The sequence below is a fragment of the Hypanus sabinus genome, chromosome 4, assembly GCF_030144855.1.
Source record: "Hypanus sabinus isolate sHypSab1 chromosome 4, sHypSab1.hap1, whole genome shotgun sequence".
NCBI classification, from domain to species: domain Eukaryota; kingdom Metazoa; phylum Chordata; class Chondrichthyes; order Myliobatiformes; family Dasyatidae; genus Hypanus; species Hypanus sabinus.
The window spans coordinates 56,027,486-56,049,572 of NC_082709.1; the positions used below are offsets into that span (position 1 = coordinate 56,027,486).

The following is a 22,087-nucleotide window of genomic DNA, read 5'->3' on the forward strand; positions in this document are numbered from 1 at the left end:
AAGCACCCTGAAACCTCATCCTTAACAATAGACTCTGACATATTTCCAACTACTGAAGTCAGTATAATTGGCCTACAATTTTCTTTCTTCTGCCTCCCTCCCTTCTTAAAGAATGGAGTGACATTTGCAAATTTCCAGAATCTGGTAGTTCTTGAAAGATCCGTTACTGATGCTTCCACAATCTCTTCAACTACCTTTTTAGAACCTGTTGTGTAATCCTGCCTAGTCTAGGATACTTATTTACCATCAGATTTTACAGCTTCCAAAGCATCATCTTCTTATTAATTGCAATGACCCTCACTTCTGCCCCTGACACTCTCATATTTCTGGCATTCTGCTAGTGTCTTCTACAGTGAAGACTGACACAAAATACTTACTAAGTTTGACTGCCACTTCTTTGTCCCCTATTCCAAATTGCACCAAGAAATTCAAGCCATTGTTGTTCTGTCATCATCCTTGCTAGTGTCCCCTTCTAATCAACTTTGGCCAGCTTCTCTCATGCCTCTGTAATTCCCTTAGCTCTATTCTAATACTAATATATCTGACTTTATCTTCCCCCTCTTAAACTGCAGGGTGAGTTTAAAATATTGAACTTTTGAAAGCAAAAATGTTGCCTCACTTCCATTTCAAATTGATGATATCTTTCCAGGTTCTTTTTTGTAGCTTTTATTGTAATGATGAATGCAGAAACATTGTTAAATTTCTCAGCCATTTCTCCAATCTTGTTCTGTAAAGGATAACCATTAACATTTCAGCAGTCTTTTCTTTTTCACCTATCTATAGTGACTTCTGTGTTTGTTTGTTTCCTGCTAGATTTATTTTTATGCATTCTCCTTTCTCTTTCCTAATCAATCTCTGCATTCTGCACTGAATTCTGAAAGTTTCCCATTCCTAATGGTTGGGGGTGTTGTGGATAGAGTGGAGGGCTGTCAGAGGTTACAGTGGGACATCAATATGATATCAATATCAAAACTGGGCTGAAAAGTGGCAGATGGAGTTCAGCCCAGATAAGTGAGGTGGTTCATTTTGGTAGGTCAAGTATAATGGCAGAATATAGTATTAATGGTAAGACTCTTGGCAGAGGGATCTTACGGTCTGAGTCCATAGGACACTCAAAACTGCTATGCAAGTTGACTGTGTGGTTAAGAAGGTATACAGTGCATTGGGCTTCATCAACGGTGGGATTGAGTATAAGAGCTGAGAGGTAATGTTACAGCTTTATAGGACCCTGATCAGACCCCATTTGCTCAATTCTGGTCACTTCACTACAGGAACGATGTGGAAACTCTAGAAAAGGTGCAAAGGAAATTTACAAGGTTCTTGCCTGGATTGGGGGGCATGCCCTATGAGAATAGGTTGAGTGAACTTGGCCTTTTCTCCTTGGAGCGACGGAGGATGAGAGGTGACCTGATAGAGGTGTATAAGATGATGAGAGGCATTGATTGTGTGGATAGTCAGAGGCTTTTTCCCAGGGCTGAAATGGCTATCATGAGAGAGCACAGTTTTAAGGTGCTTGGAAATAGGTACAGAGGAGATGTCAGGGGTAAGTTTTTTACGCAGAGAATTGTGAGTGCATGGAATGGGCTGCCGATGACAGTCGTGGAGTCGGATATGATAAGGTCTTTTAAGAGACTTCTTGATAGGTACATGGAGGTCAGAAAAACAGAGGGCAATGGTTAACCCTAGGTAATTTATAAAGTAATTACATGTTCAGCACAGCATTGTAGGCCGAAGGCCCTGTGTTGTGCTGAAGGTTTTCTATGTTTCTAAGGCTCAGATTTTTGTCAATTTTGGATCTTTCTTTTGATAGAATGCTGTCTTTAACTTCTGTTGATAGCCATGGTTAGTCAGTTTATGAGTCCAAAGGCATATCAAGTATTTGTAAACTACCTTTTAATTTGCAATAGCTTTTTTTTCCCTGTAGTTCCTTAATCCACCATAGCCGCCTCAGGTCTCGTGTGTTTGTGATGTGCCTTACTCAGATGTGGGATCTTATTTCCCCACATTATTTTCATGTTTGATTGTATAACTTTAGTCCAACTAGCATTTGATCAATTATACCAGGTTCTAAGTTTAACAATTTCAGGTTATGTATTTTATGATTTTTTTTAATTGCTTGGGTTATGAGTCTTTCACATAAATTTTACATGATACATTGTGCATTTCTGTTTACAGTAGATACTCTAAGTGTTTGCAAACTATTCTAGGAAGATATTTTGCAGTTGGTTTCTGCGAGGATTTCCAATTTGGTTTATAATGTATTTATGTATTTCTTTTTATATTAGGTCCCTTGTGACATATAAGTTTTTTATATTCCACCCCTCTGCAAGATAGCTCAATGGTGACCCCTATCTGTAAGAATATTCTATTCCTGATGTTATATTGGCATTTAAAGTCGGTGTGCTTTCTTCACTTTTTACACACACAGTATTGTCTTTAAAATCCTCTGAGAAATAAATGTACTTAAAATATGCAGGTTCCTGGAAGATCAACTGAATAAAAGAATTTAGGACATAATAGAGGTTGAGTACCCCTTGGCTAAAATTCCAAACTCCAAAAACCTCCAAAATGCAAGAATTTTTTGAGCACTGATATGGCATCATAAATGGAAAATTGCACAAGGAGCTGGGAATGTCCTAGGTGAAGCGCAAGTCTCTACACCACAGACAGAAGTTAATGAAAAATAGAAAAACACTGCATAAAGTGGATAATGAAGATCTCGCGCATGTGTTGAAAGAGTGGATTCGTAAATGTCAGAGTGATCATATGTTGATCATGAAAGAAGCAAAGATTTATCACAGACTAAAAATTGAAGGTAATTGAATACTCAGCAGGCTGGTTGCAGAATTTTAAGAAAAGGCACTGCATTACATTTTTAAAGATGTAAAAAATTTAAAGATAAAGTGTCTACTGATCACAGAGCAGTAGAGAAAATTAATTGATGAGTTTGCAAAGTTGATCACTGATGAAAATCTAACGCCAGAAAAGTCTACAATGCTGATTGTTTTTATACCTTACATAAGCCTAAAAAAAAGTAAAATGCAAATACATTGTACTGTAATCTTTTAATCAAAACACAACATTGTTGGTGAAGCTGAAAGCCTAGTGTTGTTTGTTGTTGTTCAATAGCTGATTCAGTTATTCTCCCAAAGCTGCTGTAATCATTAATTTTTCATTTTATTAATGGTATATAATAATTTTTACTGTTAGGTACATATGTGTAATGAACAAGACTGCTTACTGGTAGCACAGAGACTCAGAGTCAGAAATGATGGCAACCTCAAGCTATCTCATTACATATTCCAAAATAACAAAAAAATCTTAAATCAGAAACACGTCTGGTCCCAAGCATTTCAGATAAGGGGTACTCAACCTGTAACTATATACACAATTGAGCTTCATACTTTACTGTAAGGACTTCAGATAACTGTACTGATACCTGTGTGGTCGCATAAGTAGATTTGGTGTCTTCAAAACATTTCTAGACAAATGTCTGTTTGACAATTAACACATTTTAAATAGAGTCAAAGTAACTGTTTTATTAAAATTAGGCAGTGTTTATAACCATTTGGAAGTTCTCATTTAAACAGTATTGAGATGTGAATAACTCACAGCTGTTCTGAAGATGATGTCAGTGCCTTGCATAGAAACCAAACTATTTCTGGATAGAAATCTGTTTGGTCTGCCTAATCCTGATGTATGGAGCTAATTCTTCCTGGATATGGCAAGCAAAATCATTGACCATGTTTAGCTATTCAGATGGAACTATGTCCTGAACTAGCGTAAAGGCTCCAATCTGAGACCTGTTGAGTGTAAGAAGCCTCTGTATCAGTCATTATGATAGAACTTGGTTCTGCTGGAATCACCCAGAATTACATGGATAATTACCTGTCCAATTCTAGTCAGAACTGGAAACCCTATCTGAGAATAGTGGAGACCTTTTGTCTAGCTTGATGTTTATAATTCTAATTATTTTAATGCTATAAAAAAACTAGTAATTTCTAAATACTTGAAACAATATCTTTTGACATTTAAAAACTTTAAAAAATTGCCCCAAGCTGTCCTTTCTGTCAAACCTTGTCAAAGTTTTTTAAGGGGTGGAGCCTCAGCTATTTGCCCCCTGGAACCTACTAATTGGCTGGACTTTGCCTTTTAACTCAATGGTGCCAGCAAGATCATCTGTTCACAGCAGGGCTTTGTGAATGTAGGCAGAAGATCCAGACAAATGTAGATTTTTTTTCAAACAAGCTTTCACCAAGAGGGAAAAGAACTTAAGAGTGCCAAAAATAGGAATACCTGTCTGAAATATAAAGGAGTTTGGTATTTGAGATCAAGGTTGTATTTAACACAAAGCAAAATATTTTGATTTTTCATTTTGAGTTGGTTTATTTATAAGTATTGTAAACTGTACATTTACATACCAAACATAATGAAGTAAACATTTGATTAAGCTGCATCTTCCTGAAGTTTGGTAACATTATTTAATGCTTGCAATCAACTATGACTCCATTTATCAAAATTTTTGAAATCCATATCTGCATGTTTTCAGACGTTATCCAGACACCATGTCCTATCTAACAGTACATCGACTTTAGGCAAATTGATGCCTTGCTTTTCTACCTGTCTTCAGACACATCTTGCCACTCTAATCCACAGAGCAGGAATTACTCTAGATATCACAGTATGGCTCAGAGGGCTGAGTAAACAAAATGTTATTAATGACAAAATAACTGTAGGGAATGAATATGCATGTTTTCCTTAAAAGTTTGAATTTTGATGTCCAGAAACATAGCCAATGTCCTTCACAACAACTCCTGGTATTTCGGACTTCAAACTTAAAGAAATAGGACAAATTCACTACCGAAATTCTGTAGTTCTCTTTCTCCCAATTTTGTTTTTCTCTTTTTATAAATGGTCATGTTTTTTTTAAATCATATATAAATCATATTTCTTTTTAGAATAGCAGCAAGCTAGTAAAATATATATTTCAATTTTGGAAAATTAAGGATCTGTTATATCTCTAATAAGCAGCACTGTTTAGCTTGATTACAAATTACTCTGTGTACAGTTCAAAGCATGCAGGAGTTGGCCATTAATCTGCTTACTTCAAAGCCTCAGCAGGTGTTCTTCGTAGTTGCTCAGCTTCGATCAAGAGTGTAACCAGAGGCAATGTTCTAAATGTTTAGAGCAAAAACAAAATTTAAAATAAAGTATATTTACATTGTAGAGTGGGAAGAAGAAGCATATTTGTACACAATCTATTTAACAGAATTGCAAAGAATGAATTGATCTATTGTTTTTAAAAAGTTCAAAGTAAATTTATTATCAAAGTACATTTATGTCATCATATAAAACCCTGAGATTCATTTTCTTGCAGACAATCACAGTAACTACAAGAAACACAATAGAATCAATGAAAGACCACACCTAACAGGGTGGACAGCAACCAATGTACAAAAAAACACAACAAACTGTGCAAATACAAAAACAAGAAAGAAAAATAAATAAATAGGTAGATTGATAAATAAGTAAGCAAGCAATAAATAATAAGTACATGAGATGAAGAGTCCTTGAAAGTGAATCCAGTCCAGTGAGTGAAGTTAACCCCTCTGGTTCAAGAGCCTGATGGTTGGGTAATAATTTTTCCTGAACCTGGTGGTGCGAGTCCTGAGGCTTCTGTACTTTCGTCACAATGGCAGCGGTGAGAGAGAGCATGGTGTAGATGGTGGGGGTCTTTGATGATAGATGCTGTTTTTCTGCAACAGCACTTCCTGTAGGTGGTGGTGAGGCCTTTACCCGTGATGGACTGGGCCATATGCAGTACTTTTTATAAGCTTTTCCATACAAGGACATTGGTGTTTCTATACCAGACCTTGATAAAACCTGTCAATATACTCTCCACCACACATCTATAGAAGTTTGTCAGAGATTTAGATGACATGCCAAAACTTCACAAACTTCTAGGAAAATTCTAGAATTTTCTAGAATTCTAGAAACTTGTAGGCTTTGCCGTACCTTCGTGAAATAGCACTTATGTGCTGGACCCAGGACAGCTCCTCTGAAATGGTAACACTGAGGAATTTAAAGTTCCTGGCCCACTTCACTTCCAAATCCCCAACGAGAACTGACTCTGATAAGATGGCGACGTGTTCTGATGCAGCAGCCACTACAAGGCCAATCAAGGGTGTTACTGTCTTTTTAAACTTTTTTTTTGCAATGGCAAGACCACGATGGACTTTACAACTTAAAGTACTGCAGGTCTACCCCATCAGTGAGTTGTTCATCAGTGGAGAAACGGAAGGGATTAGACTTGGTGCAGACCATGGTGCTGGAGGGATGTCAGAGTAGGTGGGCAAAGGTGCTGTGCAGTATAACAGCGAATAATCATCTTAGTAGCTTTTCTTGTGATCATAGGACCCTGTTGGATATTGCTATTATGGAATGCTCTAAGTCTGATTCACTGCTTTATTGGAAGATGGTGTGGGAGCTGCATGGCTTCAGTCATAGCAAGATCTGGGCCTCAGGCCATGGTCTCGCATGTTTGCAGCTGCCCAAAGGGAAGTGCCAGAATTGTCACTCCACCAGAGTGCTGGAGGTGGTGTGGTGCAGTCTCCATGCTGGAATCGGTGATGTGTTTTGTACCTTGGCTGTTTTTGTTTTGTTTAGCTGTTTTGTTTTGTTTGTTTTGTTTAGCTGTATTCATGGGTATTCATGTATGGTTGAATGATAATTAAGCTTGAGGTTGATCACAAGGACCTCCAGTTTCCTCGATGTCAATAATCATCACCTTGGTCCTGCTGACGTTGAGTGAGATGTTGTGATACAGCTCAGCCAAATATTCAATCCCCTTCCTATGTACTGATTCATCACCACCCTTGATTCGGCCAGTGATAATGGTGCTGTCAACAAACTGGCAGATGGCATTGGAGCTGTGTTTAGCCTCACAGTCATAAGTATAAATTGAGTAAAGTAGCGGGCTAAGTACATAGCCTTTTGATGCACCTGTGCTGATGAAGTTTGTGGAAGAGATGTTGCCAATTCAAATTGACTGGGGTCTGCAAGTGAGGAAATCAAGGATCCAATTGCGCAAGGAGTTAATGAGACGTAGGACTTGGAGGTTACTTATTAGTTTTGAGGAGATGGTAGTATTGAATGCTGAGCTATAATCAATAAAGAGCATCCTGTTGTGTGTACCTTCATTGTCCAGATGTTCCAGGGTTGAGTAAACAGCCAATGAAATGGTATCTGCTGTTGACCTTTTGCAATAATAGGCAAATTGGAGTGGATCCAAGTTGCTTCTCAGACAGGAGTTGCTATGTTTCATCACCAACCTCTCAAAGCACTCATTACAGTGGATGTAAGTGTGACTGAATGATAGTCATTGAGTCTGGTAACCATATCCTTTTTAGGGACCGATATCATTGAGATCTGCTTGAAGCAGATTGGTACCTCAGACTGCCAAAGCAAGAGGTTCAAGATATCAGTGAATGCTGCGGCTGGTTGATCAGCACAAATCTATGGGACTCAGCCAGGTACCCCGTCTGGGCCAGAAGGTTTTCATACGTTCACCCTCCTGAAAGATGTTTTCACTTCGGCTTCAGAGTCTGAAATCACATTCATATTGATGAATCATATTTTTAAGTCATAATTACAATTTTTTTGCCTGTAATGCTAGTCAAGTTTATTGTCATTTAACTATAAACATGTATATAATGTGTATAACCATATAATGTATATAAAAATGAAACAAAGTTTCTCCAAACCAGGATGTAAAGCACAGTAGTACACATAACACATAACTTATGAAGGTAAGGATAAAATCTACAGATGAATCACACATAAATAACAAACTAAAGTGCATTAATATTAGGTATTGTAAGGTAACAACTGACACTTTGAATACAATGCAGCAGGGAGTTAATAAACCTAATGGCCTGGAGGAAGGAACAGTTTTTTTCCTGACTGTTCTTGTTTTTATTCATTGTAGTCTCCTGCCTGATGGTAGAAAGTCAAAGTGTATACTGGATATTTAATAATACTAAGGGCTCTGCATATGCAGCACTCCTGATAAATGTCCGTGATAGACGGTTGGGAGACTCCTATGATCCTCTCAGCTGCTGTCACAGTCCTTTGTTGGGACTTCTAGTCTGCTGCTTGCCTGCTCCCATACCAGATGGAGATGCAACTTGACAGGACACTCTCAATGGTGCTCCTTTAAAACACAGTTAATATGAGGGGTGGGAGCCTTGCTTGCCTCAATCTTCTTAGGAAGTGGAGGCGCTGGTGTGCCCTCTTGTTCAAGGAGGTAATATTAAGGGTCATCTGTGGTGTGAACTCCCAAGAGCTTGGTGCACTTACCTCTCTCTACAGAGGAGCTGTGTATTCACAGAGGGGTGGGGGGTGGTTCGTCTACTCCTACCTGAACTCCACAGTGGTTTCCCTTGTCTTCTCCACATTCAGGCTTAGATTGTTCTTCTTACACCAATCCACTAGCCCCTTCACTTCCTCCCTATACTCCATCACATCATTTTTCTTGATAAGGCCACCATCTTATCAGTTGTGTGATCCACAAACTTGACACAGTTTGAACTGGATCCTGCGACACAGTCATGCATCAGCACTGTGCTCAGCATATAGCCCTGGAGAGCGCCAGTGTTCAGTGTAATGGTAGGTCACTGGAAGAAATATATTTAAAATGAAAAGTTTTAAAAATGTCCATGTATCAGTTTTTAAAGTACTCCAAAAATGGGTTCTGTCTGTTTCAAAATTTCTTTTAATTAATTTAATTAATATTAAACAAACCCGCAGCAGTTACTGAATAATCTATTTCTGTTCCTACAACATACATCTTCAGATATAAATTTATTTGAATCTTTTGTCTTGTCTACTCTTTACTGTTAAACCTGTTCCCATAAATATGATCCTGACGAAGGGTCTCGGCCTGAAACATCGACAGTGCTTCTCCTTATAGGTGCTGCCTGGCCTGCTGTGTTCCACCAGCATTTTGTGTGTGTTGTTCCCAGAAATATGAGTTATTTTGACTTTCCTGCAGTTGTAACCATATATGTTAAAAAATAAACATTACATTATCTCAATGGTGCCCCCCTACAGGAGAACTGAAATACAATGCTAGGGTATTTTTATCTTTATGTACAAATGTAAATGGAGCTAAAATGCAGCTAACACAATCTGACACAACATAGACAAAAATTGTAATTCCATAATAAGGGTTAATTTGGCAAATTATTGAAGTAATTCTGCATTTGAAAATCAACCAGTACCATGGTTTAGATCTAGCAAAATAAATGCACTTGTCAATTTCTTGCAGAACACCACTATAAGTAGATATAACCATATAACCATATAACAATCACAGCACGGAAACAGGCCATCTTGGCCCTCCTAGTCCGTGCCGAACCCTTAATCTCACCTAGTCCCACCTACCCGCACTCAGCCCATAACCCTCCACTCCTTTCCTGTCCATATACCTATCCAATTTTACCTTAAATGACACAACTGAACTGGCCTCTACTACTTCTACAGGAAGCTTATTCCACACAGCTATCACTCTTTGAGTAAAGAAATACCCCCTCGTGTTTCCCTTAAACTTCTGCCCCCTAACTCTCAAATCATGTCCTCTAGTTTGAATCTCCCCTACTCTCAATGGAAACAGCCTGTTCACGTCAACTCTATCTATCCCTCTCAAAATTTTAAATACCTCGATCAAATCCCCCCTCAACCTTCTACGCTCCAATGAATAGAGACCTAACTTGTTCAACCTTTCTCTGTAACTTAATTGCTGAAACCCAGGTAACATCCTAGTAAATCGTCTCTGCACTCTCTCTAATTTATTGATATCTTTCCTATAATTCGATGACCAGAACTGCACACAATATTCCAAATTTGGCCTTACCAATGCCTTGTACAACTTTAGATTTACATCCCAACTTCTGTACTCAATGCTTTGATTTATAAAGGCCAGCGTTCCAAAAGCCCTCTTCACCACCCTATCTACATGAGACTCCACTTTCAGGGAACTATGCACAGTTAGTCCTAGATCTCGCTGTTCCTCTGCATTCCTCAATGCCCTACCATTTACTCTGTATGTTCTATTTGGATTATTCCTGCCAAAATGTAGAACCTCACACTTCTCAGCATTAAACTCCATCTGCCAACATTCAGCCCATTCTTCTAACCGGCATAAATCTCCCTGCAAGCTTTGAAAATCCACCTCATTATCCACAACACCTCCTACCTTAGTATCATTGGCTTACTTACTAATCCAATTTACCACCCCATCATCCAGATCATTTGTGTATATTACAAACAACATTGGGCCCAAAACAGATCCCTGAGGCACCCCGCTAGTCACCGGCCTCCATCCCGATAAACAATTATCCACCACTACTCTCTGGCATCTCCCATCTAGCCACTGTTGAATCCATTTTATTACTCCAGCATTAATACCTAACGACTGAACATTCTTAACTAACCTTCCATGTGGAACTTTGTCAAAGGCTTTGCTGAAGTCCATATAGACTACATCCACTGCCTTACCCTCGTCAACATTCCTCGTAACATCTTCAAAAAATTCAATAAGGTTTGTCAAACATGACCTTCCACGCACAAATCCATACTGACTGTTCCTAATCAGACCCCGTCTATCCAGATAATTATATATACCATCCTTAAGAATACTTTCCTTTAATTTTCCCACCACTGACGACAAACTGACAGGTCTATAATTGCTAGGTTTACTCTTAGAACCCTTTTTAAACAATGGAAGAAATCATTCAAAATCTCTCCCATCTCCTTCGGTTCCACACATAGCTGACCACTCTGATTCTCTAAGGGGCCAATTTTATCCCTCACTATCCTCTTGCTTTTAATATAACTGTTTAATATAAGATGCTTGATACATGGGCCTTGTATTTATATTTTATTGCTATTTCTCAAGTGAGTGTTGAATAACAGTTCCAATTTTATCCTCAGTCTTTTCTGTCACAAAGACATAACAACCCAACATTTGTTGTATCTTACAGGGAGAAGTGAGACAAGCTCGAGTATCACTTGTGCAGTGTAATATTGCATTGTTGAGGGTGAGGCAGGGTGGCAAGGAAATGAGAAAGGGGTGGGACTAATAGAATTTCTTTCCTGGGAGTTAGAATGTACTAGCTAGGTTGAATGGTTTCTTTTTGTGAGCTTATTATGGTAAGTACACAGCATTGTGGGCTGAAGATATTGTGCTGTAGGTTTTCTATGTTTCTACTTTTCTTATAGAATAGTATAAGAATAGCCTGTTCCACAAAATATCATGAAAAACCTTGTACAGCTCCCACCCTTCTAAGCCAGCTGATAAACATTAAAATAAAAAACTGGTAATTTTGAATGTCTTAAAGAATATCTTCAAAAATAAAGACTATTTGAAAAGATACATGTATAATTTTAAATCATCTAGCTACATTTAACCTATAAATCCCATCCCTCCACTGAAACAAATGGAAAAGCTATTCCTATAACAAATTGTTTCTGATATACATTGTTTTGTAGGATTAAATAAAGGAATTTTTTAACTACAGGAAAACATTATAAATTGCTTGAGCTACTGGCAAAGGTTTCATCAGCATGTGGGCCATTATTCCATCAATACTAGAAATTTTTCTAGATCTTGTCTGAATGGATTTATAGACTTCCATTCTAGCAAGCTATTCAATGTGTTTAGTAGCAGGTAAGTTCAAAAGAAAAAAGTAAATTGAATCTGAATATTAACCTGTCCTCATCCAGTTTGCAAACATACATCTTTTTTAACTGAATTTATTGGAAGACGATCAGGAGTGGATATCTTGGCGTTTGTTTCCCAGCCATTTGACACTGGGGCCAAATGCTATTCCAGCTAAACCATTAGCAATAGGAGCAGAATTATGCCATTTGTCCAATTGAGTCTGTTATGCCATTCAATAATGACTGATTTATTTTCTCTCTCACCTCCATTCAGCTGGCTTCTCCCTATAACTTTTGGCACTCTTATTAATTAAGAACCTCTCAACTTCTAACCAATGATTTGGCAACCACAGCCATCTGAGGCCATGAATTCCACACGTTTCACCACATTCAGGCTAAAGAAATACCTCTGCATCTCTATTCTAAAGGGACTTCCTTACATTCTGAGGCTGTGCCCTCAGTTCCAAGGCTCTCCCACTTCTTAACATCCACTCTATCTAGGCATTTCAATGAAATTCCACCCCCCCCCCCCCACAATCCTTCTAAACTCCATCGAGTAGAGGCCCAGAGTTTCAAATGCTCGTCATACATTAACCCTTCCATTCTCTTGATCAATCTTGTAACCCTCCTCTCCAATCCCAGCACATCCTTTCTTTGAGGTGGGGCTAAATGTAGTATGACCAATGCCTTTGAAAAGTCTCAGCGTTAGTTTTTTTTAAATGAATACTAACATTGCATTTGATTTCCTTACCACCAAATCAGCCTGCACATTAACCTTTATGGAATCCTGCACTCTGACTCCCAAGTCCCTTTGTAACTCAGACTTCTAAATTTGTTTCCTGTTAAAATACTGCATCTTTTTTTCCTACTTCCTACATGATTGTATACTTCCCTACACTATATTCCATCTGCCACTTTGCCCATTCTCCTCAACTGCCCAAGTCCTTCTACAGACTCCCTGCTTCCTCAACACTACCTGCCCACCCACCTATCTTTGTATTATCCACAAACTTGGTTAATATCAGTAAATTCAGAACAACTATTAGTTTGAATAAAATGTTCATTCCCTGTGCTCCAGTCCCATATAAGCCAAACCTTGTTAAAAATCATCTTAGTTTCACTTTTATTTTCAAATATTTCAAAAGATCTGAAATTGAATGTTCTTTAAAATACTGTATTCCACTTAAATTCTACATTTGTATCTCAAAAATGTGTATAATTCAAATAAATTATAAGGTGGAGGAAGACCTGCCATCTCAAAGTACTTTGAGCAGGCAAGTAAATGAAATAGTCAGGCACTAGTACTGTTTATGTTGAATATCACACTGTGTGCATGTGGGCACTAAACATATGTGTATTTTCTATCTATCTGCTTTAGAATATTACAATACAATTTTATTTGTACTATTTAAATAATATATCTTCTGATGAGATTTGAGGATATTATCTGTATTTATAAAATGTTTCCTTCACTCATTCTCGGTGTCAGTTTCAAAACTATTTTTATTAATGGTCAAGCTCTTAATTTTTAATATTCATTTGTAGAATATGTTCCCACTAGGATCAGGTTTATAATACTGTCTATGAAACTGTTTATTTTGTGTGTTAAAAAATACCTCCAAAGGAGTAGAATTTGATAGGAAATTTAAAAATTAATTACTTTGCTGTGTTAATAAAAGATGATGCTACAACACAACAATTTTAAGAGCGCAGATGTGAAAATCTCTCGGTATTCAGACTTTTTTTTCTTAAGCGTCAGTCTTGGCAGCTATCTCCACCATAGTACTGCTTGTCAATCAGATACCTACAAATTGTATTTTCAAACATTACATACAGTCAAATTTCAATAACAATTAGGTACCTGTAACAAAAGTCAATTAATTTTATCTACATTCTCTAGTCTCTAGTCTCTCCACATTTAAGTTCAACGGATGGAATACTAACTGGCAAACAGAAATGCAGAAAGATTTACTGAGTAGAATTGAAGTTAACATAGTCAGATTCCAAATCCCCATTCCAACAAAATAGTGCGCAGATCAGTGGGTGTCTATTTCCAAAGTTAGAGCTTTGATTGGAGATGCAAGCCATATAAATCAAACATGCTTACCTGTCTGTGACATTATGTGCATCATTCATTGTGAATGAAGTTCCTTTAATCTTAAGTGCCATGACTGCTGTTCCCAGAAGTTTTAAATTAATCAAATGCTTTGAAATAGATACATGATTTTAAATGAAAGTGTTAGAACTGACCTTTAACCCCTGCTGCAAAGGAAAGTTTTAAAATTTCACTATTTGCAAAAAAGATTAATTCACAAGAATAATTTGGTTTAGGATTTGCGTGCATTGATTTCTTGGAGTGACTAGGTAGTTTATGTTCTGCTATAAATGTGTCTGGGTGAATATATCCAGCTATTCTATTAAATAAGAGATTAATCAAAATATGAAAGAAGGTCTGATGTAAGCCTCTTTCCCTTTCTGAGAGATGTATCATCCTAATTTTATTTATTATTTAAAGGAGATGTGACTCATCTAAGGGAGTAATCAGAAATAAAACTGCATCTAAAGTAGTAATGGTTGAATAGACATTCTGCTTAATTTGAGGATTTCACTATAACTTGATTATTTCTCTCAATGCAACAGCAAGCCTTGCTTCTGGAGCAGCAACGTATTCATCAGCTTCGCAATTACCAAGCGTCTATGGAGGCAGCAGGGATCCCTGTGTCCTACAGCGGACATCGTCCCCTATCCCGGGCGCAATCATCACCTGCTTCTGCCACTTTTCCTATCTCTGTTCAAGAACCACCCAGTAAACCTCAATTCACTACAGGTAAAGGATTATTAAATCAGTTGCTGGTGATACCTGCAAACTGATCTTTTTCTGGTTATTTTATTGCATACTCTGCATTACAAAGTGCTAAATTTCAGCTGAGAATTTATTATACAAAATATGTTTGATACATTTTTGTGAATGTAAAATATTTTACAATTTATTTCCACATTTTAATTTCATAAATTATGATTCCAAGCATGACATCAGCTGACTAAACCTACTCTTTCCATGTTGTCAGATTGCTTGTTACACATAAATTCTGGAATTTCTTTTCCAGTTTCTCCAGTTAAACTAGGAGAGCTAAAGGCTCGCTTTTCATCTCCTGGCAGAAACTTTATATCCCTCTCACAAAAATAGAAAACGCTGGAATCATTCAAAAAGTCAGGCAGTATTAGAGCAAAGAAGAAACTGAATCTGAAATGTTAACTGTTTCTCCTTCCATAGATGTGGCCTAATCTGATAAGTATTTGCAGCATGTGCTGCTTTTCTTCCAGATTTTCTATATTTGCAGTATTTTGCTTCTGAGACTTTTTGTAATAATCCAATGTAATGGCTTTTAGAACAGAGCCATATGTATAGCAACATGCACAAATGCTGGAGGAAAATCGGCAGGTCAGGCAGCATCTATGGAAGTGAATAAACTGTCAATGTTTCAGGCCAAGACCCTTAATGAAGTCAGCTGTTTATTCATTTTCGTAGATGCTGCCTGAACTGCTGAGTTCCTCCAGCTTTTTCTGTGTGTTGCTCTGGATTTCCAGCATCTGCAGAATCTTTTGGGTTTAGAACCATATGTATTTTGGCTTTTGTTGTTGGATCCTTAATCTGGTGATTAAATCACATCTACAGCAGGTATAGGCAGGTAGGAACAAATGAGTTTAAGAAATGCAAGAGAACACTCAAGAAATCAGAAGGCTAAAAGAAGGCATGAGGTTGCCAAGCAGACAAGCTGGAGGAGAATCCTAAATGATTCTACAGATAGGTTAAGAGCAAAAGGATTACAAAGAACCAAATTGGTCCCCTGGAAGATCAGAATGGTAATTGATGTGTGGAGCCAAAAGAGATGGGGATATCTTCAATTGACTTTTTATATTTGTATTTACTCAGGAGATGGACACAAGAATCTATAGAAGTGAGGCAAAGCAGCAGCGAAGTATTGGACCCTATAATGATTACAGAGAAGGAGGTGTTTGCTTTCCTGAGGCAAATTAGGGTGGATAAATCCCAAGGGCTTGACAAGGTGTTTCCTCAGACCATGTGGAAGGCAAATTGCAGGGGCTGCTAGCAAAGATACTTAAATCATCTTTAGCAACAGGCGAGGTACTGGAGGGTTAGAGGATAGCTAAAGTTCTGCTGTTTAAGAAAGGCTCCAACAATAAACCAGGAAATTAGACCAGTGAGCCTGACATTAGTAGTGGGAAAGTTAGTAATATATCTAATCAAGTCATGTCAAGTCACTTTTATTGTCATTTCGACCATAACTGCTGGTACAGTACATAGTAAAAATGAGATAATGTTTTTTTCAGGACCATGGTGTTACATGACACAGTCCAAAAACTAGACTGAATTACATAAAAAACAAAACAGAAAAAAAAAACTACACTAGACTACAGACCTACCCAGGACTGCATAAAGTGCACAAAACAGTGCAGGCATTACAATAAATAATAAACAAGACAGTAAGGTGTCAGTCCAGGCTCTGGGTATTGAGGAGTCTGATAGGTTGGGGGAAGAAACTGTTACAGATATATGAGTATTTGGACAGATAGAAACTAATTAGGGATAGTAAGTGTGGCTCTGTGCATGGTAGATCGAGGAAGTTGGCAGCAAAGTTGATAAAAGCAAGGCAGCAGATGTTGTCTATGTGGACATTAGCAAGGCAGTTGAAAAGGTCCCACATGGAAGGCAAGAAGGTTCAATCGCTTGGCATTCAAGATGAGGTAGTAAATTGGATTAGATATTGGCTTTTCAGAGAAGCCAATGAGTGGTAGTAAATAGTTGCTTTTCTGACTGGAGTCCTGTGACAAGTGGAGTGCCCGCAACGATCAATGCTGGGTTCGTCTTTGTTTGTCATCTATATTAATGATTTGAATAATAATATGGTAAACTGGCTTAGCAAATTTGTGGATAACACCAAGACTGGATGTGTAGCGGACAGTGAGGAAGACTATCAAAGCTTGCACCAAGATCTGGAACAGCTAGAAAAATCTGGAAAATAGCAGATGGAATTTAATGCAGACAAATGTGAGTTATTGTATTTAAGTAGGATCAGCCAGTGTAGGTCTTACACAGTAAACAGTAGGGGTGCAGAGCACAGAGGAGTGTGGTAGAACAAAGGGATCTGGGAATACAGGTCCATAATTCATTGAAAGTGGCAGCACAGATAGGTATATAGGTATGTTAATAAAAGGAGCTTCTGGCACATTGGCCTTCATAAATCAAAGTACTGAGTACAAAAGGTGAAATGTTATGTTGTAGTTGTATAAGACATTGGTGAGGCCTAATTTGGAGTATTGTGTGCAGTTTTGGTCACCTTACCTATAGGAAAGTTGTCAATAAGGAAAGACTACAGAGAAAATCTTTAAGGATGTTTGCAAGACTGAAAGACTTGAGTATAAGGAAAGATTGAATAGGTTAGGACTTTATGTAGAAGATTAAAGGGGAGATTTGATTTTGATATACAACATTAAGAGGAGTATAGACAGAGTAATGACTGCAGGCTTTTCCCACTGAGATAGGTGAAACAACAACTAGAGGTCATAGGTTAAGGGTGAAAGATGAAATGGTTAAGGGATATATGAGGGAAAACTTCTTCACTGCAAGGATAATGAGAGTGTGGATGAGCTGCCAGTGCAAGTGGTGGATGCAATTAAATTTCAACTTCATAGAAGTTTGGATAGGTACATGGATGGGAAGGGGGGATAGAGGGCTGTGGTTGGGGTGCAGGTCGAAGGGACTAGGTAGTTTAAGTGGTTTGGCATAGACTAGATGGGCTGAAGGGCCTGTTTCTGTGCTGTACTTTTTATGGCTCTATGACTATTTATCTTGATCTCTGAACCTTTTTAGAATGTGTTAGAATTGCTCTTGAAATTTTGGGCTTTTAGAGATTTTTTCAGGTATATTTACTTGTTCATTTTAGGAGATTCTCTAGTAACAACATCACGTACTGCTATGTACTCCCAATCTTTCCTGTTTCCTCTGAATCCTGTTGCAGGATCTTAACCCCAAATGTGAACTTATACCTTTTACTTTCATAGATGCTGCTTGACCCTCTAAGTTCTTCGAATGTTTTGTTTTTGTTTGAGATTCCAGTACATACAGTCTCAAAGTTGCATAAGTTTCTTTTTTCAAAATCTTATTTGTGATACAATAGAGAATGTAATGTCATGTGCCAAACAAATTTCCAAGGCAGTAACCTTACAGGAAGTTTGTCAGTTTCGACCAGCTGTGAGAATTTGATGAATAATAGAAATAAAATTAGGTATATTTACTAATTAAAAATGGAAGTCGGTTATTTTGAATCACTAATCTGAGGTCCTTGTTTGCAGCTAAATAAATCCAGTAGACTTGATTGATGGCATGATCAGCTTTTTAAATACTATTATCCAGTCATTTGAATTTTCAAGAACTTTGATACCATACAGTTAATTGCCACTTATAAACAAATCTAAAGTTGCTGTTATGCCTGAGCTCAGAATATTACAGATTTTGTGTCAGATTGGGTGATGGAGGTATTTTTAATTATTAAGAGTTCACTGATTCCAATATCAATTAAATAAATTGTCATACATTAATCAATGTCATGTTTATAAGAGGCTACTGCAATTTACAAGAATATGCGTTGAACAGTAATTAGATTCTTTACATGCACCAAAAATTGTTGGTAATTACAAGCCCAACTGAAGTTGATAACTATCGGACATATATTACATATGCCCAGATGGGGATGGAGAGAAATTATTACAGAGGGACCTTATTTAAAGGCAGAGCAGCTTAAGTAGCCTATTCCCATTGCTAATTTGTATTTAGCTAAGTTTACTCGTATAAAAAGAAGTCATAAGATTCTGATTACTGTATTAAATGCTCTTCCATTTCCATTAGATCAAGGAGCAGAATTAACCCTTTGGCCCATTGAGTCTGCTCCATCATTCCAACGTGGCTGATATACCACTGAACCCCATTCTCCTGCCTTCTCCCTGTAACCTTTGATGTCCTTACTAATCAAGAACCTATCAACCTCCACTTTAAATATATCTAATTATTTGGCTTCCACAGCAGTCTGTGGCAATGAATTCCATAGCTTCAGTGTTCTCCTGTGGTACATCAGTAAACTTGTCCTCTTTTTGATTGACTCATTTCTAATAGCCAGTTTTGTAAGAGGAATATTTTCTTAATAATTATGTTTTGTTTAAAATTTATGTGCAGAAGACAATAAATCAATTTATTTAGTAACCATATGTTCATTTCTTATAGTAATTCTCAATTCTACAGAAATATTCTTTACATTTTTATTGTTTATTTGCTCTTCCTTTAATGTATTGTGAATTGTTTCTTGGCTACTTTTATTCCTCTGACAGGTCTGGTGTATGATACCTTGATGCTGAAGCATCATTGCACGTGTGGGAATACAAATATCCACCCTGAGCATGCCGGAAGAATTCAGAGTATCTGGTCTCGACTCCAAGAGACAGGCCTACGCAGCAAATGTGAGGTAATTTCCAAATGCTGACAGGAATCTCTTGATATAAATCAAAATGGAAACAAACAGTTGCCACCAAGTTTCAATGGTACAGAATGGTCTTTAGAAAAATTGAATATAAAAGCGAGGATAGCTTTAAAAGCAGAATTTACATCTTGCTTTATTCAGCTACCATGATCAAGATGCCTGTGAACTGTGTTGAAGCCATTCGAAATCTGCACAGACAAGGCTTGTGTTAATTTATTAGCATTATAAATAATGGTCATTAAATTTTATGTTGGAATTTTGATTTAATTAGTTTAAACATAGTCCTGAATTCTTGGTTTTAATATACATGCTTAGCTTAAGCATGCAGTCTGCGGCAGTGCTTTTATAATTCATCTTGCAAAAAACATCCAAAGAGCTACTATACTAGTGGAACAATAGTCTCACAACCACTGCTATCAAGTCTCTACCATAAAATGGCAGAAAAAATATAAACTGGAGTGGTGACAATCACAACAACTTCAAACATCTATCAATCTTTGATTGAAAAACCTATAGACTCTAATTGTAATGATCCTTTTGGCAATGGCACACTGTTGTAAAACCTCATGTTGGTATAATTTGTGGGTTGACTGTACATGTTTTCATAGGTGTGACTTCACAGAACTTTGTGTGAGGCAAAAATAATTTTATTAATCTCATTAAATGTGTACTGCTTAAATATGCAATATTTAATTCAGAGGGAGGGTTCAATTGCTCTTCCTAGAAGTCTGGACAAAATATTCACTCTTTTTTTCTACTTTATTTTCTATCTACTATTTATATATTTCTCTTTTAAGTACAATTCCGTTACCTTGAGAATGGTTTGGAACTATACACAAAGGTGATTGGACCTGCTTAGACAGGACTTAGGGGGCTCTTAGATATAGAGTATGGTTCACTTGTTGAATTACAGAGCTTAAATAGGAAAATCCAAGAGGTTGTTAATATATAAATGAGAATATGATCTTTTAAATTTTAAAATGATTTATTTGTACAGGTAGTTAAGTGTAAAGTTGTAACTGATCAGCTGCATATGATTATTTCATCTGTGTGTATAGTAAATTGGAGGATATACATTTTCTAATGATCAAAGAATAATTTCATAAAAGCATCTCGTACTGTTGTACTTCTAATGTGTTTAACCTGATCTATCCTCCTAAGAGCAGACCCTCCAAATTTGAGATCGTAGCTTTTCATTTCAGTTTGAAGATATTGAGATTAGTATGTGTCTGTTAGTTTAAAAACCAGTTTAGAAACTCCCACTATTTCCCTGTATGTATGAAGGTGATTGATAAGTTCATGGCCTACAATAGAAGGAGTCAATTTTAGAAAACCTAGCACATATTTTTTAGTAGTCCCCTCCTGCATGTACACACTTAGTCCAGAGGTCGTGGAGCATACGGATCCCTTCTTTGTAGAAGTGGTCCACAGTGGCGATTGATATGTTCATGGCCTAAGGTAGAAGGAGATAAGTTATTAACTTCAAACTTTCTGCACAATCACTCAAAGAGTTGAACTGCACGTGCATGTAACGAGAGCTTCTTGGACCTCCAGGTGATCCACAGAAGGGGTGATTGATAAGTTTGTGGCCTAGGGTAGAAGGAGGTGAGTTATACAGCTCTCGTTACATGCACATGCAGTTCAACTCTTTGAGTGAAAATATAGAAAGTTTGAAGTTAACATCTCATACCTTAGGCCACGAACTTATCAATCACCCTGTGCTGTGGACCACTTCTGGAGGTCCAAGACGCCAACCTCTACCAAGAAGGGATCCATCCGTATGCTCAATGACCGCTGGACTAAGTGTGTAAATGTAGGAAAAATAAATGTGCTAGGTTTTCTAAAATTGACTCCTTCTACCTTAGGCCACGAACTTAGCAATTACCCCTCATAGTTGTGCTGGTAAGAAGAAATTCCTTTACCCAGAGGTTACCCTCTGCCTAAGACGTCTGTGGAGGTTACAAAGTAATTCAAGACAGATTGTTGGACTTTTGGGTATCAAGGAAAATGGAGATGATGAAGAAAAGTGACACTGAGATTTTTAGAAATCAGCCATGATTTTGTTGAATGACAGAGCAGTAAGCAGGTAGTTCTGCTTGTCTCCTGTTTTCATGTTGTAAATGAGATACAGAAGCATGTTCACAGAAGACGAAGAAACTGGAAAAAAATACTGGTACAGAATTAATTTGCAGAATTAGAGAAAATGCAGGCAATATTATGGGAGATTTTATGTTTCATTTAATTCAGTTTTTTTTAATCCTGCAATCTAAAGTTGGTTTCTGATTTGACACCTTCCTTTTTGCTGCAATACAGATGCTGAATTCTGAACACTGCAGTTTGCAAATGTTCGGTATCAGAGAACAAATTTAAACCAAACACATATCTGAAATAGCTAAATGTTTCCCAGTAGACAATTGCTAATATCAGGGACTGTTTAATTCTTTACATCCCTTTATAATAGGAAAAATTAACAATGGTGTTACAACATTTATCACTAGGAGTAATTGACCTGTGTGGAGGGCATACTTACAGTCACCAATTTATACAGAGTGAGTGAGCTCTTTGACATGTCTGCAATGAATGTAATATTTCCCATATTTACTAAAACCAGTGAAGAAGGGAAAGTTCTTTAGTTACACCTTACAGTGCACATTCTATTTATTAATGTCATTGGAAGAAGTAACAAAGTTACTTCCTACTTATAAAGTAAGTATTTCTCAAGCTACTCATTTAAAAGACAGCGTTTTAGTCATCTACACAAGCAAGAAATTAAATGATGTAGATAATTCAGGAACCTTGAAAGGCAGTGGTAA

At 37.3% G+C, this 22,087-nt stretch overlaps 1 protein-coding gene across 10 annotated transcripts in view; it reads left to right on the plus strand.

Annotated features, from left to right (window-relative positions):
* The window catches only part of hdac4 (histone deacetylase 4), a 432,610-nt gene that overhangs the window by 332,010 nt on the left and 78,513 nt on the right, over positions 1–22,087 (plus strand). For all 10 annotated transcript variants that reach the window (XM_059967108.1, XM_059967109.1, XM_059967110.1 and 7 more), the window contains 2 exons: positions 14,362–14,548; positions 19,126–19,259. In XM_059967108.1, coding sequence (XP_059823091.1) covers positions 14,362–14,548; positions 19,126–19,259 — 321 coding nt within the window. The remainder of the gene's footprint in view (positions 1–14,361; positions 14,549–19,125; positions 19,260–22,087) is intronic.